Source organism: Pteropus vampyrus, unplaced genomic scaffold (assembly GCF_000151845.1).
Source record: "Pteropus vampyrus isolate Shadow unplaced genomic scaffold, Pvam_2.0 Scaffold172, whole genome shotgun sequence".
In the NCBI taxonomy this organism is placed as follows: Eukaryota; Metazoa; Chordata; class Mammalia; order Chiroptera; family Pteropodidae; genus Pteropus; species Pteropus vampyrus.
This window is the reverse complement of record NW_011888953.1, coordinates 1,114,522-1,128,272: the sequence shown is the minus strand read 5'-3', so window position 1 is coordinate 1,128,272 and position 13,751 is coordinate 1,114,522. Positions and strand designations below refer to the sequence as shown.

General features: G+C 34.7%; 1 protein-coding gene across 1 annotated transcript in view; it reads right to left on the bottom strand.

Annotated features, from left to right (window-relative positions):
* C6 (complement C6) overlaps positions 1-12,431 on the bottom strand; it is a 55,516-nt gene extending 43,085 nt beyond the window's left edge. Inside the window, exons 1-5 of the mRNA XM_011370679.1 lie at positions 12,335-12,431; positions 8,058-8,220; positions 6,359-6,515; positions 4,975-5,119; positions 1,440-1,581 (exon numbers count right to left, since the gene is read on the bottom strand). Of these exons, the coding sequence (XP_011368981.1) occupies positions 1,440-1,581; positions 4,975-5,119; positions 6,359-6,515; positions 8,058-8,200 (587 nt within the window). The 5' untranslated portion in view covers positions 8,201-8,220; positions 12,335-12,431. The remainder of the gene's footprint in view (positions 1-1,439; positions 1,582-4,974; positions 5,120-6,358; positions 6,516-8,057; positions 8,221-12,334) is intronic.
* Between the last annotated feature and the right edge of the window lie 1,320 nt (positions 12,432-13,751).

Below are 13,751 nucleotides of genomic sequence, written 5' to 3'. Positions count from 1 at the left end.
ATCAGTGTGTAGCCATCCAACATACATGCAGCCAGAGATGTTTAATAACTTGGTTATGATGTAGTGAGTCAGTGCAGAACTAGGTCTAGAGCCTGGCTCTCCTTACTTCCAGAATAATGGCTGTTCCATTTTACTATGTCCTTGAATTTGGTTCAATGCTTCTGGTTTCCATTCTAATCAAATGAGGTTGTATTTGCAACTGATGCTGTTTGTTTTTGGTGCCTCAAGGCTTCATATTATGCAAGTTTGGCAGTATAAGTGAAGACTTAAAAATAGTTGAATATGAAGCAATAAAAGCCTATAGCAAACTATTTGCCTTCTGGCCAAAAATCGAAGAGAACAGAACAATACAGGAGATTATCTTTACTGATTTTTCTTATGCTTCAAACTAAAGCTTAGTTCTGTTTCTATTGACTTCCTTTACATTTTCTAAAGTTTTCTAAGTCATTGGTTCAGTATAATGAATTTAGAATCCCTTGACAAACCTCCAGTCCCCTCATGATTTGAAATAGGAACATTAGAATTTCTGAGCAACTATTCAAAGATTGGGAGGAGGGTTGTGTGGGCTCCTGAGGTTCCTTTCAATATATTCCCCTTTTTAAGGTTGTTATTGTCTAGAATAAGCATGAAAAGGTAAAAATAACCTCAGTTTTGAAGTCTGTTTTTGAATCCTGGTTTAACCATTTACTGATTGGTAGACTTGGACAGGATATGGCATTTTCTCAGGCTGTTTCTTGGTTTGTAAGTTGAACAGGAACCAGATGGTAATGCAAGTCTGATCTTCTGCCTTTAAACTGTACTGACCTTCCATGCATCATGTAGTCTAGGTAGGAGGAAGTTTTGAATACCCTAGTCATGATCATTTCACTTCTAACTCTTTTAACTTTTTCATTTCATTGCTTTTTCTGTTTGTGAAACTCTCTTCTGGCTTTGTTTCCCATTGTTGACCCATGGCTTGACTCTTAGACTGAAAGACTGGTTTTGCTTTTCCAGTGTTTTGACTTTCAACACACACATTCAGGCATGCTTTTCTGATACCTTCCTCATCTATTTGTTCCTGGAATTTCTGAGTGGTTACTCTCCCACCCCAAGCCCCCAGGAATCCATCCTGGGACCTTCCAGCTTGGCTGGCCTCCTACCAGTTTTCCCTGATTCACTCCAGATCTATCAGAAGGTTAGATGAGAATTAAAACAGTTACGAGGGGCCTATAACATTGTTTTGTACAAAGCAAATGTGAAACTGCTAAATTATTTTATTCCCTAGGAGTGAGGATCTTGGCCACATGCTTGCTGAGAATCATAGCCAAGTGCCAGAGACAGGGCTGGTGGGAGTAATAAGAAGTTAATGAGGAAGGTGGACAATGATGTGTCTTATTGCTTCATTGCTGCATGTTCTGAGATGCCTTTATTCCCCCAAATGATAAAAAGATGTTACATACCCATTGCCCATCATATGTACATTAGGGATGGGATTATACTTCCGTGGGCATATTGCTTTTGTACGCCCACAATTCCTTTCATCTGAATTGTCTCCACAGTCATTTTCTCCATTGCATTCTAACTTGCTGGCAATGCAGCGGCCTAGTCAAGAAAAGCAAATGACAACATTGACAACAAATAATCATTTAAGACTATATATATTAATTTTAATCATTAGTGCTTAAATTTCAAGGAAAAGTTAAGAGCAAGTTTTCATTGTTTTTTTTTTAAACTGACTCATCCAAGATCATGCTTTTTAAAAATTAAAAAAAATTTTCAGTTACAACATTCAATATTATATTAGTTTCAGGTGTAGAGCATAGTGGTTAGACATTTACATAACTTATGAAGTGATCTGTCTGATAAGTCTAGTACCTACCTAAGTTTTCATTATTTTTGATAAAGATTTAAGAACATATGGAAATTGAATGATAAATTGATATTTTCTCTTATTTTTTTAGAATTAAAAGCATCACCATAGATTATTTAGGGTGATTGCTTTAAATAAGAGAATTAATTCTATAATCCCATTCCCATTATAGTGAACTTTCTGCAGAAACATGTTCTGTAAGATAAAATGATAAAAATGGGTTCAGAATTTTGTTCTGATCCAAGATAGCACACTCAAGGTCACTGTTTTTACTCAAAAAACTATAATTTTACACACTCACTCACACACACACACATACATCAACTAGTACATATAGTAACATGGCTGAATCTAAAAAATTTTGTGTTAGGCGAAAGATGTGAGACACAAGAGTCGTGTCATGATTTCTTTGTGTAATGTTCAAGAACAAATAGAGGGATTAACTGGAAAGGGGAGAAAAGGAACTTCTTTGGGTTTATGGAAATTTTCTATATCTTGATTGGGAGTTGTCTACATGGATATATACATTTGTCAAAATAAAATTTTGCACTTATCTGTGCATTTTACTGTATATATAATTATTTTACTATACATAATTACTACATATTTTATTATATATTCACTATATATAATTGTTTAACTACATATAATTTACTATACCTAATTATTTTTTTGGACAAGTTAAATGCCTACATGCTATAGTATTAGTAGCAGGTTAAGTGACCGAATATAGAAAATAGTACAAACTTCGTGTACTCAGATGATTCCCTTCTCTTTTAAACTTGTCGAATTTCATAAAGATCCTTAGAATCAGTAAGTGTATATTACAGAAATTGAAATGCCTCATGCACAATGACAGCCCTTCTCCTGTCCCTCACCCTCTTGCCTGCAATCAGGGGTGCTGGTGTCCCACCATTCTGTACAGGTCTTACTGAGAATGATTAAATGTTTTACTCAAGGTTATCTGGTTAACTATTTTAGGTGGTGATCAGCATTTCACTATAGCTGTACAAGATTATTTTGACTAATTGAAATGCTTGGGGGAAATTGGATATTCTGTTGAAGAATTTTTTTATTAATAGTTTCCCAGAAAGCACTTAGTTTCCACTGTTTTGGTTAACAATCTTCAGTAAGAAGGTAGAGTGTAATGAAAGTAATTAAGTCCTCCTTTGATTATTCAAAATCTTGCATTATATCTAGACCATTATTATAAAGAATTATAGTTATGAGCCCTGGAATTGTACAAGACTGAAAATACAGAGGGAATTGAATTTCTGTTAATCTCAGGACATAACCTGAAAGATGCTCTGTTTTTAAAAGAGCATGCCTCTAGTTTTTTGTTTATTTCTTTTTTTCAGGCAAGAACGAAATGGATCATTTAGTTTGAAATAGACATGTTTTTACTAAAAAAAAAAAACAAAACTCGAATATTACATTTTTAAATACATTTTGAACCTGTCACAAATTTCAGCAAAAGCTAATTTTTGATATAATTACACTAATTTTTTTATTTTATTTTATCAAATAAAGGTAGGGATACACATGCAGGATACAGTTCTCATTAGCTCAGCTTTGTGAGCAGGGTATCAGATTGGCTAGGATACGAGACAGTCTATCCATTTGGTACATCTAGGCATAATGGAGAAGAACTATTAGCAAGGGTAGGGATGAAAGCAAGAGGACATATCTTAAGTAATATTTAGGAAAGAGTGGCAGGAGTGATGTAGGTCTGATGGGACACAGCTGAGAATGGCCACAAAAACTCAATGAAGTAAGAAGCACAAGGAGAGAAATATTATAAGCCATATTATAAGCCAAATATTATAAGCCATATATATATATATGGCTTATAATATTTCTCTCCAAAGAAGGCATGGGAAAGGTGAAAAGTAGTTTGGATAGTACAATATTTGCAGAAGTCAGCATTTAGCCAGCACATATACATAATACATATATACTTACACCTGGAGCTATGAAATTACTTATAAATTGTACATGATTTCCTATCTGCTTGAATTGATTTGTGTTACTGCAATGACATATTATGTTTATAACCAGTCGCAAATTTTCTAGTCATCTATGCTTAAAATTAGTACTTTGAGGGAGAAGTTGGCCCAGTGCATAGGGATAAGCCAGATGGGTAATTCTCAAAGATACATATTAAAATAATATACTTAGTCGTAGGGACTCTAAGAGGACTCTGCTCATTTGCTGATACACTGTCTATTGCAGCTTTGAGGGTAAGATACCAGAATTGAGTACCTGCAACACAAACCACATGACTCACAAAACCTAAAATATTTACCATCTGGACCTTTGCTGAAAAAGTTTGCAGAAATCTGATCTAGACTGTTGAACATAGTGACCCTTGGAGAACCATTAATTAGCAAGATAATACATAGATTAAGTAGTATTTTTAAGATTTGATACAATGCAATATACACATGATGTATTATTGAATTGTACACTTGAAACCTATATAATTTTATTAACCAATGTCACCCTAATAAATTTAATTTAAAAAGATTTGATTATAATGTAATGAAATTTAAATATCAGAATTTCTGAATCTGAATGAGTATTGAACTTGAAAGAAATGTTGCCTTCATTTAAATCATTTTCAAATTCTTTTGGAATTACTTTTGGAGCCATTCAATAGACACTCTAGAAAATTTGTCACATCACCTCTTGTCATCTCCCTAACATAATATCTTAATATTAATATTCTTATCTTAATAAACTACACTGAAAACATCTTTTAAATCTGTAGCTCCTTTTCAATTGCTTGTTCGGATTATAGATTTGTGCTTATTAATAGCTGATTTTAAAAGGTGTCAGCCTACTCCTCCTTTTCCTCCCCCTCTTCTCTTCCTCCTGCTTTATAACAGTTTAGGGACCTGAGAACCAGTACTTGATGAGCAAATCAATCAGGTAAGTGGTCAAGATGAGTATAGCTTGAAAGCTGCAATTTCACACATGAATAGCTTGGTAATTGGTAGCATAACACCTCTATCTCCCCATGTTTAAAATATGGTAGGACTTCTCTATTACTGCTTTTACTGGAGTCAATTGGAATAACTTTAGTTTAGTCAGGTCGTTTTTAGTGGAGGCTGTAAGTACATTACCAGTGTCACAGCGGAATTTATTCTTGCAGTCAATCTCTTCAATGTTGCAGAGTTTAGTTGGAATACATGGTTGAAAAGTCACCAGGGGCTCAGTACATGGTTGTCCTCCAAACTGACTGGGGCGCAAAATAGATCTAACCTTAAACTGAAAGCAAAGAGAGAAAGATGAGTAACTCTTTGGTACTGTCAAAGCCAAAACATATCTAAGAAAACTGGGCTTAAAAATTACAGTAGTGATATTTACTACAGTGGTGTTTTCTAAATTAATGATTTTTCCAATTCCATTATTGTGTGTCCTTAAGGAATTCATCACCTCTCTGGGCCCCAGTTTCCCCAAAATGAGGAAATAGTGCAAAAAGATTTCTAAGACTTCAAATTCTAAAATCATATGGTTCCAAATTAAATAGAAACGAAACACACAACTATTTACTGAGAGTCTCCTGAATGCAGATTCTTCCAGTAGTAACAATAGCCCTTTTATATTTCAAAGATATACAGTATGAGTGAGTGATAAATGTGGAAAGATTTGGGAATTTTTTTGTACAAGGAAGTCACCGTAGAAACCAAGGCTGACACACCCTCTACACTTTAAAAGATTTTAAATGGTCAGCAGTAAAGTAGAGAAGGAAGAGTAGAAATAGTACAGGATTAAAAAATACTGACTTTGACACCAGAATAATTTGAGTTCAAAATGTAGCTCTACATTCATTAGTAGTGTATTCTTGGGCAAATTACTTAACTCCTAAAGAAAACCACAATGCAACGTGAAGTTTGAATGAGGACATGTATGTAAAGGCCCTGGAACGGTTTACCTCAGAGAGTGTGTGCTCGCTCCACAAATGAGTTTCTTTTTCTTCCCCAACGTGTGAATGCTCAGCACCTGCCCTAACTGGAGTTCACACGGGCAATGTCCTTACAGGAAAGAGCTTGAGGTGGGTAAATATTGCAGCTGGGAACAATAAACAAAAAGAGGGACTTTCCCATGGGGAGAGGGAAATTAAAGGAAGGGCGAGGAGTCAGGCTTCTGATCAGTGCTCCTCATTTCTGTTTGATTTTAAACCTTGGACTCAAATCTCCATTTTCTAGCACCTGCTTTTGCTTCCGAGCTCTGAGAGAGCACAGAGCTGGGCAGCTTCCACGCCAATAGTTGGGGCAGAATTTCCTCTTCGTGGTCATACGACAGTGAAACATGTAAAATGAACTCCCAGCCCTCCCCTACCCTTTGCCCCAAATGCTAGATGAAATTTTCCCTCGGTGGAAGGTGAGAAGGTTTATTTTCAGAAATTGAAGAAATTCAGCAATTCTGTGATTGTTGAGCCTTTCAGGGAATCCAAGCCTTTTTATTGTGATTCAGATTTCCTGAACGTGCCCATGTGTCACCTACCTGTTTTTCAACACAGGGGTCACAGTCTGACCACGGTCCATAATCTCCCAGGAGGCAGTTGATAGGACAAGCTTGCCAATTACATTCTCTGGTCTCCTGCTTGGTGCAAAGCTCGTTACAAGAGTTCTCCAAATAGTACTTATCTATTACTGTTTGTCTGTAATAGTGAAGAAAAAGCTGCTTAGAATGAGTATATTCACTATGGCTCCAGCCCTATAAGAAAATATCATTGAGCATTTGCTATAGTGAATGAAAGAAAAGGTTTTCATAGAAAATCAAGTAGGTTGGCATATGTGCAGTTCTTACAATCTAATGGAGTTCAGGACCAGGTATATAATTTGTGGGGCCTGGTGTGAAATGAAAAGGGGGGCCTCTTATTTACACACAATGAAATATATACATGACTTACTGTTGAATTGTACACTTGAAACTTATTGGATTTTGTTAATCAATGTCACTCCCAATAAACAAACAAACAAACAAATAAATAAATAAAATTGTTAAGAATTTCAAGACAGTGATGGTAGAACATTAAGCCAAGCATGGAGCCCTTCTAAGTGTAGGGTCCTGTGTGATTGTGTAGGTCACACACTATGAAGGTGACCCATGATGGAATTTCTGGAAGGGACTGGAAGGGAGAGAAAGGAAAGGAGAAAGTTCTTATAAATTGCTTAAAAGGTGACAACACAATGTGATAAGTACAATAATTGAGATGGAATCAGAGTGGTGTGGAACGGAATCAAAGAGAAAGTGACATGAGAGATACATCTTGAAAAATGTATGTGAATTCTCCAGGCAACAAAAAGAAGGGCATGTGGAGGGAACGAAACGTGTAAAGATTAGAGGCACTGGAGCTTGTGGGATGGGCTTGAGAAGTGCACGGCTGAGAGGAACCAAATATTTTGTTGTATTTTATTTGGTATGCAGTAAGAGAGCTATTTAGAGACTCTTGAGTAGAGGAATATTATAAACAAATCTGTTTTTACATACTTAGTGGACAATTTACTGGAGAAGTCAATTGGTGTTTTTAATGAGACTCTCACTACATACACAAAAATCATTTTCTAAAATAGGTTTCTAAAAAGTGTCATAATAGTTAAAACACAGTAAATATATATTTTCCCCCCCAAGTCATGCAAGCATCTCCATGAAACGAAAACACCTAACAGATTAAAAAACAAATAAACAAACAAAACAAACTTAGGGGTGGAGGGACAATTAGTTTGAATTGGTGAAAAGACTGAATTATTAAATGTTACCAAGTAAACAGTTTTCTTGCCTTCTTGTACATGCCAACAATCAAGCTAATAGCTAGCAGTGCTGCTCAATTGAGGTCCTGTTAGACTCAGTTTAATGAATAGAAAATTCTCTGTAATTAACTCACTAACTGGAGGCAAGCAGAGTTATATGCTGATTGAAAAAAAAAACTTGAGTGGTGATTCTAAGTGAGGTAAATAGTCAACTGGAAATATTGCACAGATTATTAATTAAATTTATTTTGTCAATTTTATGGAGAGAACAAAACTAGACTTCCATTCAACTTCATGTGGAGAGGACCTCAAATTCCATCCAAATTCTTGAGTTCTTACTTTGAGATATATTGTTTTTTTCCCATTGCTTCGTGTGCTACTTTTGATATTGCTAACTCTGTCCTTGAGGTTTCCCTGGCCACACAAAAGGCTGCATAGCTCACACCCACCTCCATCTGCTCTGTGTTCCAGAATTGCAGGTTTTTGAGCAGCTCGTCCACTGAGTCCATGGGTAATGATCACAGAAACAAGCTTGGCTCTTATCAATTAGAGCACTCAGCAGGATGAAATACAAGATGAAGTATCTGGCCATGCCTTGAGAGCCTCCAGGTCCTGAAGAAGAATGATATAATACACATCGAACACCTGTTAGGGGTAAAACTTTACAAACCATTCTCAGTTACAGACTCAGATATTATCTTAGAAAACATCTGCATCTCCCTGCCTGCCTTTTTGGCAAGTTTACACCTATAAATTCACATGCTTATGAGTACAAATCCTATTTCTAAAGATTTTTAGGGCGGATATTCCCATGGTTACAACCCCCACTATGAGTGTCTCTGAACTGTTAGTGATAGGCTACAAGACAAACTGTGTAGTATTATATTTGTAACCCATTTCAATCCAAAATGAGAACTCTTATATAACTTTATACTTTTCAAAACAACTGCTCATTTTATGTGGGCAGGACTGTCAAGTACATTTTAGGTTTTCATACTTTTCAGGGACTGGGGAGGATGTCAGAACCATTCTGCTGGAAGCTCTATTTAGTTTCCTGATATCCTGGAAACCTGCTGAAGAGAGAACTCACTGTCTGATTACCTCTATCTAGAGTCATAGAAGTTAGAGCTGGAATGGATCTTGGAAACCAGAAGGTTAAACTTCCTCTTTTTATGGATGATGAAACTGAGGCTGAAGGAGATGCACTAACGCTGAGGTTACATGACAAGTAAGAGCCCAAGACTCCTCATTCTTAGGCGAGGTCAATCCCAGTGCTGAATTTCTAATAACTAATTATTGTGCTATACTAGAGCATCTCTCGATGGCTGGATTTCTGTCACCCAGGCCACAAGGGACTTTGTCCAGATGTGGCTGAATGCCAGAGAAAATTTTGACCAATAGTTCCCACCTGTGTGCTGTGGAACCTTGGGGATCTGTGAATTATTGAAAGAGATTTGCAAAACCATCTCTGCCCCCCAATACTGCCATTTTGATCTTTATATCTCTAAGAAAGTATGCAATGTGATTAAATATAGAGAAAATATTGCTATAATTAATATAATTACTTTCATTCAAAGAAGTAAAATGCCATTCACCTAATTTCTCTGTCTCAGTTTCATTATAAAATAGGAATAATACTTTTTTACCTTCTTCAAAAAATGTTTGCCAGAATTCAGTAAGAAAATTCATTTAAATTGCTTAAAACAACCCTTGGCATACAATCATCACTCAATAAGTATTAGTGTATTAGTTTTTCAAATTAGTAATAACACTTAAGAGTGTTGCATATTCAATTGTAGCTGTTGGTCATGCATTTTTCAAAATTAGGGGCTCCTTGAATTACAGCATAGATCATGTGAAAATCAAAAATATGTTTCGATATTGCATGAGATTCATAATCAAAGCAATGTAGACGTATGGCTTTAGTTATTTTTCATCTTACAAATAAAATCAGATCCCTGACCATCTTATTGGAAATTGCAGTGTTTCCTATCCACCTTCACTGCTTTATTTTTCTCTGTTATATATCCCCTCCTACATATAAATTATTAAGTTTAAATAAGTATCTCCTCTTCTCTTGATTCTTCATCATTAGAATGCGGACACCATGGTGGTTGATTTTTTTGTTGGGGGGGGGGCCTGTTTTGTTCATTTCAGCATTTAGAAAAATGAGAGCAAGCCTAGTACATAATAAATATTGTTAGATTTTGAGTAGAAGAAAGTTTACAAATGGGTTTTAGTGAAGTCTGAATAATGCAATTTGAGTCCATAATTACAGCAACTTTTGTAATACAACTCTTAATATTTCTGCCAGATTAAGGATATTTCATAGACTTTAATTCTGTTCAATTTTCAGTCATTGTTTTAGAAAAAGTAATAGTTTATAGTATAACTGGCTTATCTTTAGTTTGTTGTAATAGTTGATTGAAATGAAAACTAGACCTCTTGAGATTCAGATTTATTTTTAAACACTTGTAATACATTTAGTTAATTCATTTCTTATTCATTTAATAACATCTACTGTGTTCTAAAAATATAGAAATGTATGAAGAGGAAAATTAAGATGGTTTATAATAAACCAACCAGAAAACTTCTGTTGACATTAAAAAAATACAAATAATATATCCCTATATTTGAAAAATTTAAGCAGAACAGAAAAAGTTCTGAGTTCACTTCTACTTGTCTCCAGAATCTCTTGCCGCACATAATAACTGTTTTCTCTTTTTTGTGGGTATCCAATGAAGGGAAAACTTTTCCACACATCAGCTTATACATATACACATATGCATGATCTACTTAATTCCTTTTAATGGCTACATAGTTATATACCCTGTGGATGTATTATATTGGATTTAACCATTATCTTAATTGTGTATATTTAGTATACACACACTGCAATAAACCGCTTTGTAATATATATTAACATACTTTTATAGTACATCCATAGGGCCAACAGGTGTATTCTTAGCAGTAAAATGGCTCAAATGATATGCAAATTTAAAATTTTGATATTTTTAAATTGCCCTTCTGAAATCCTTCACGTGTCTCAGAGGGTGAGTTTCTGATTATATTTTAATGTGATTACATTCCTTAGTTATGATGAAGGAAAACTTCAATTAAAAAAATGGGGTTCATCATTTTATAAATTTTTGTTCAAGCCAAAAGCTTGATATCAGATATAAAAATTGTTTCTCCAATATGCTCAAAAGTTAGAGCATTTTCTCTTAATAAATCAGTAAGTTTTTTGAACTTTCCTACAATCTCAGAAAACTGTTGAAATAAAAGCAACCAAATTCATTGGCATCTCGCTAAATGTGTCCCTCAACTTAAAATGTAATCAACACACACATTTGAGTATCCATTGTGTGCTACAAGGCATTGTTTGAGAGAGATACAAAGACATAGAATTATTATTGTCTGGAGAGTGTAGGCAGAAACTAAAGATGCGTTCTATGCTTTTTATCCAAGCTTTTAAAAATCTAATTCATAGATAAGTTGCTATAGTCCTAGGCTATTTCGATTATAAAAATGATCGCTGCACTCACCGGCTGATTTTAGTTCACAGGTCAATAATTCACCTTTTCTGGTTCTCCTTAGCAGCACAGAACCATAGGATGTTGGACTAGAGAGTTCAGATAGGATTTAGGCTGTGATCAGACAGAATGGTGTGACTCCTAATAAATATCAGACCCGAGCTCCAGATTGGGTGGTTTCTTTAAAGGCCATAAGGAGCTGGAGTTCTTAAATAATGTGAAGTTACCCTCTTAATCACTAAACAGACCACCACCCCATCCCTTACCCCAAATTGAGATCTTCTTACACAGGAATCGCTTCAACAAGGAAACTTAACAGAAGGTTTTGTTATTGTTGCTGTTTATTGATTTGTTTTTCCTTATTAGATTTTGAAGAGAGATATCTTCCTGAATAATTCTCTCAATTTTAGAGAAAACAAATTCTTAAAGTATTTTGTGGAATCAGCATGTAAATGATTGGGAGAAGTTGAATTATAGGAGATGACCAATTCTTGGTTCTCAGCAGACCCTATCTGTTTTAATCTCCAAAAGTTTGAAAAGTATAGGTGGATTTTATTTCAATTGTCAAAAACAGCATGAACAGAACCTTTATAAAACATTCTGATTTCTTCTTTGGCTCTAACTGTTCTGATGCAATTTGGAAAATGCTCTAAATTAAGATAGTACATCAAGGCTTCTTATTTGAGGAGAAGTTAATAAAAGAGCTAATTGATAGTTTCTCCTTTTATAACATTTTCTTGTTATGAGAAAAATTGTTTTATGTTAAAAAGATAATTTTTATTCAAATAATTTTTTTCTCTATTTTTTAAAATTCATGACCAGCATGTATTATCAAATTATTTCTTCATATCTAACATTTCTAGGCATTAAGGAGATATCTAAAATTATATGAGGAGATTTTACCCATTACTATACAAGATTCATACAAACATGGAGCAAAAGAATGCTCAGTGACAGAGGAATAGAGTTAAGAAAACTCTTTCACTGCAGAAGGGCAAGAATTCTGCAGGTTTCTCATAACTGACATCCTCTCTTGAACTCTGAAAATCAGCAATCCCATGATATCATTGAAAATGGCTTTGTGAGCATTTAGAGAAGTGTAGAGCAAAGTCCATTTTATTTTGAACTGTCACCCTCAGATGTTCTTGACTCACATGACCGACTAGTCTATAAGGCAATTCAGCGCATCTTACCAACAGGTTCAGAGAATGATCTAGCTTGCTCCCAAATGCAGGTTCTTCCTTTCCATCTTCTTGTAAACTTCTCGAATCTCTTATTTCTTTTTGTTCTTCTGTGTCTCCCCAGGGGCTCAAGAAATGATATTTAGCATTGCCAGGACAGTCAGGGGTACGTAGGCACATGACTAATCTTTTGGCTAAACTGTATATTTGCTTTACTTTTAACTAAACAACAAGGTAGTTCTCTGGAAGAAAATTTCTTTAAGAAACATGAAACTTTGGTTCTTTTGAGATTTAAGCAAAGTAGTTATTTCTTATTTAAAAAAAATGACTATAGTCTGAGTTATGTGTTTTTACAATGAAAGGGTAAGGTCGTTGGAAACATAACTACAATTTTGAAATAGTAAGATTACAAATGAAATCATTGTCACTTACCTTTAAACAGAGTTGTGGTGGCCAGGGGGAATCTGTAAGTGCCGGAGGAAGCAGTAGGTACTCACAGTGAAAGGGTTTATATGATAATCCAGACAAGCCTTTTTCCCTATCGCAGGCTAACACAAAGTAATACTGTCATATCTCAGAGACCTAACGACACCTAGACCGTTATCAAAATAAACACTCTCTGAAAACCCTGGACTTTGTAAATGATTACTTCAATTGGCAATAAGCCGGGAACTCTTAAGAGTGAGATATGATTTTCCCATTCAAGGGATATTATAATAAGTATTGGTACTGCAGAGAAAAGAAATCCCTGCATCCATTTAAAAAAAACCCTGTAGAATAAGTTACTTAAAATTGCCTTCCTCTTTAAGAATGTGCTCATTTAAGTAAAATATGTATAGATACCTTATATTATTTCTGGTTATAGACTATTTGAAGAAGATTTAGAAAATATAAAATGTGTGAAGAGGAAAATTAAAAATTTTCATAACCAGACAAAACCACTATTAATATTTGGAATAAATACTTCTAGTCATATAATGTGTAAGTGTGTCTCTCTGTGTAAGTATACACATGAACATATATACATATATAATTTTTTAAATGACATGACAATTTTTAAAGATTTAAATGTACAGAATTAATCACAACCAAGTTTGTAGAACCATATCATCATGTGCAAAATCTTTTTCTTTTCCCAGATTAGTTACATGTATTAATGTATTTGATGTTTGTCATTGCATGTTTATTTACTGATATGTGTATTCTTCAAAAATAGTTATATGTTCCATGTGAATTTTTGTAGTTTACAGAAAATGTATTTTGCTAAAGTTTTATTTGATTCCTTACTTTCTTTATCCAACGTTATGCTTCTGAGACATATTTAATGTAAATCTCCTGGAGCACAGACATTCACTGTGTCAACCATTTTACTTATCCACTCTCTTGTGTGTACCTCTATTGGCTGTAACTCCCTCCAACTCTAAACATA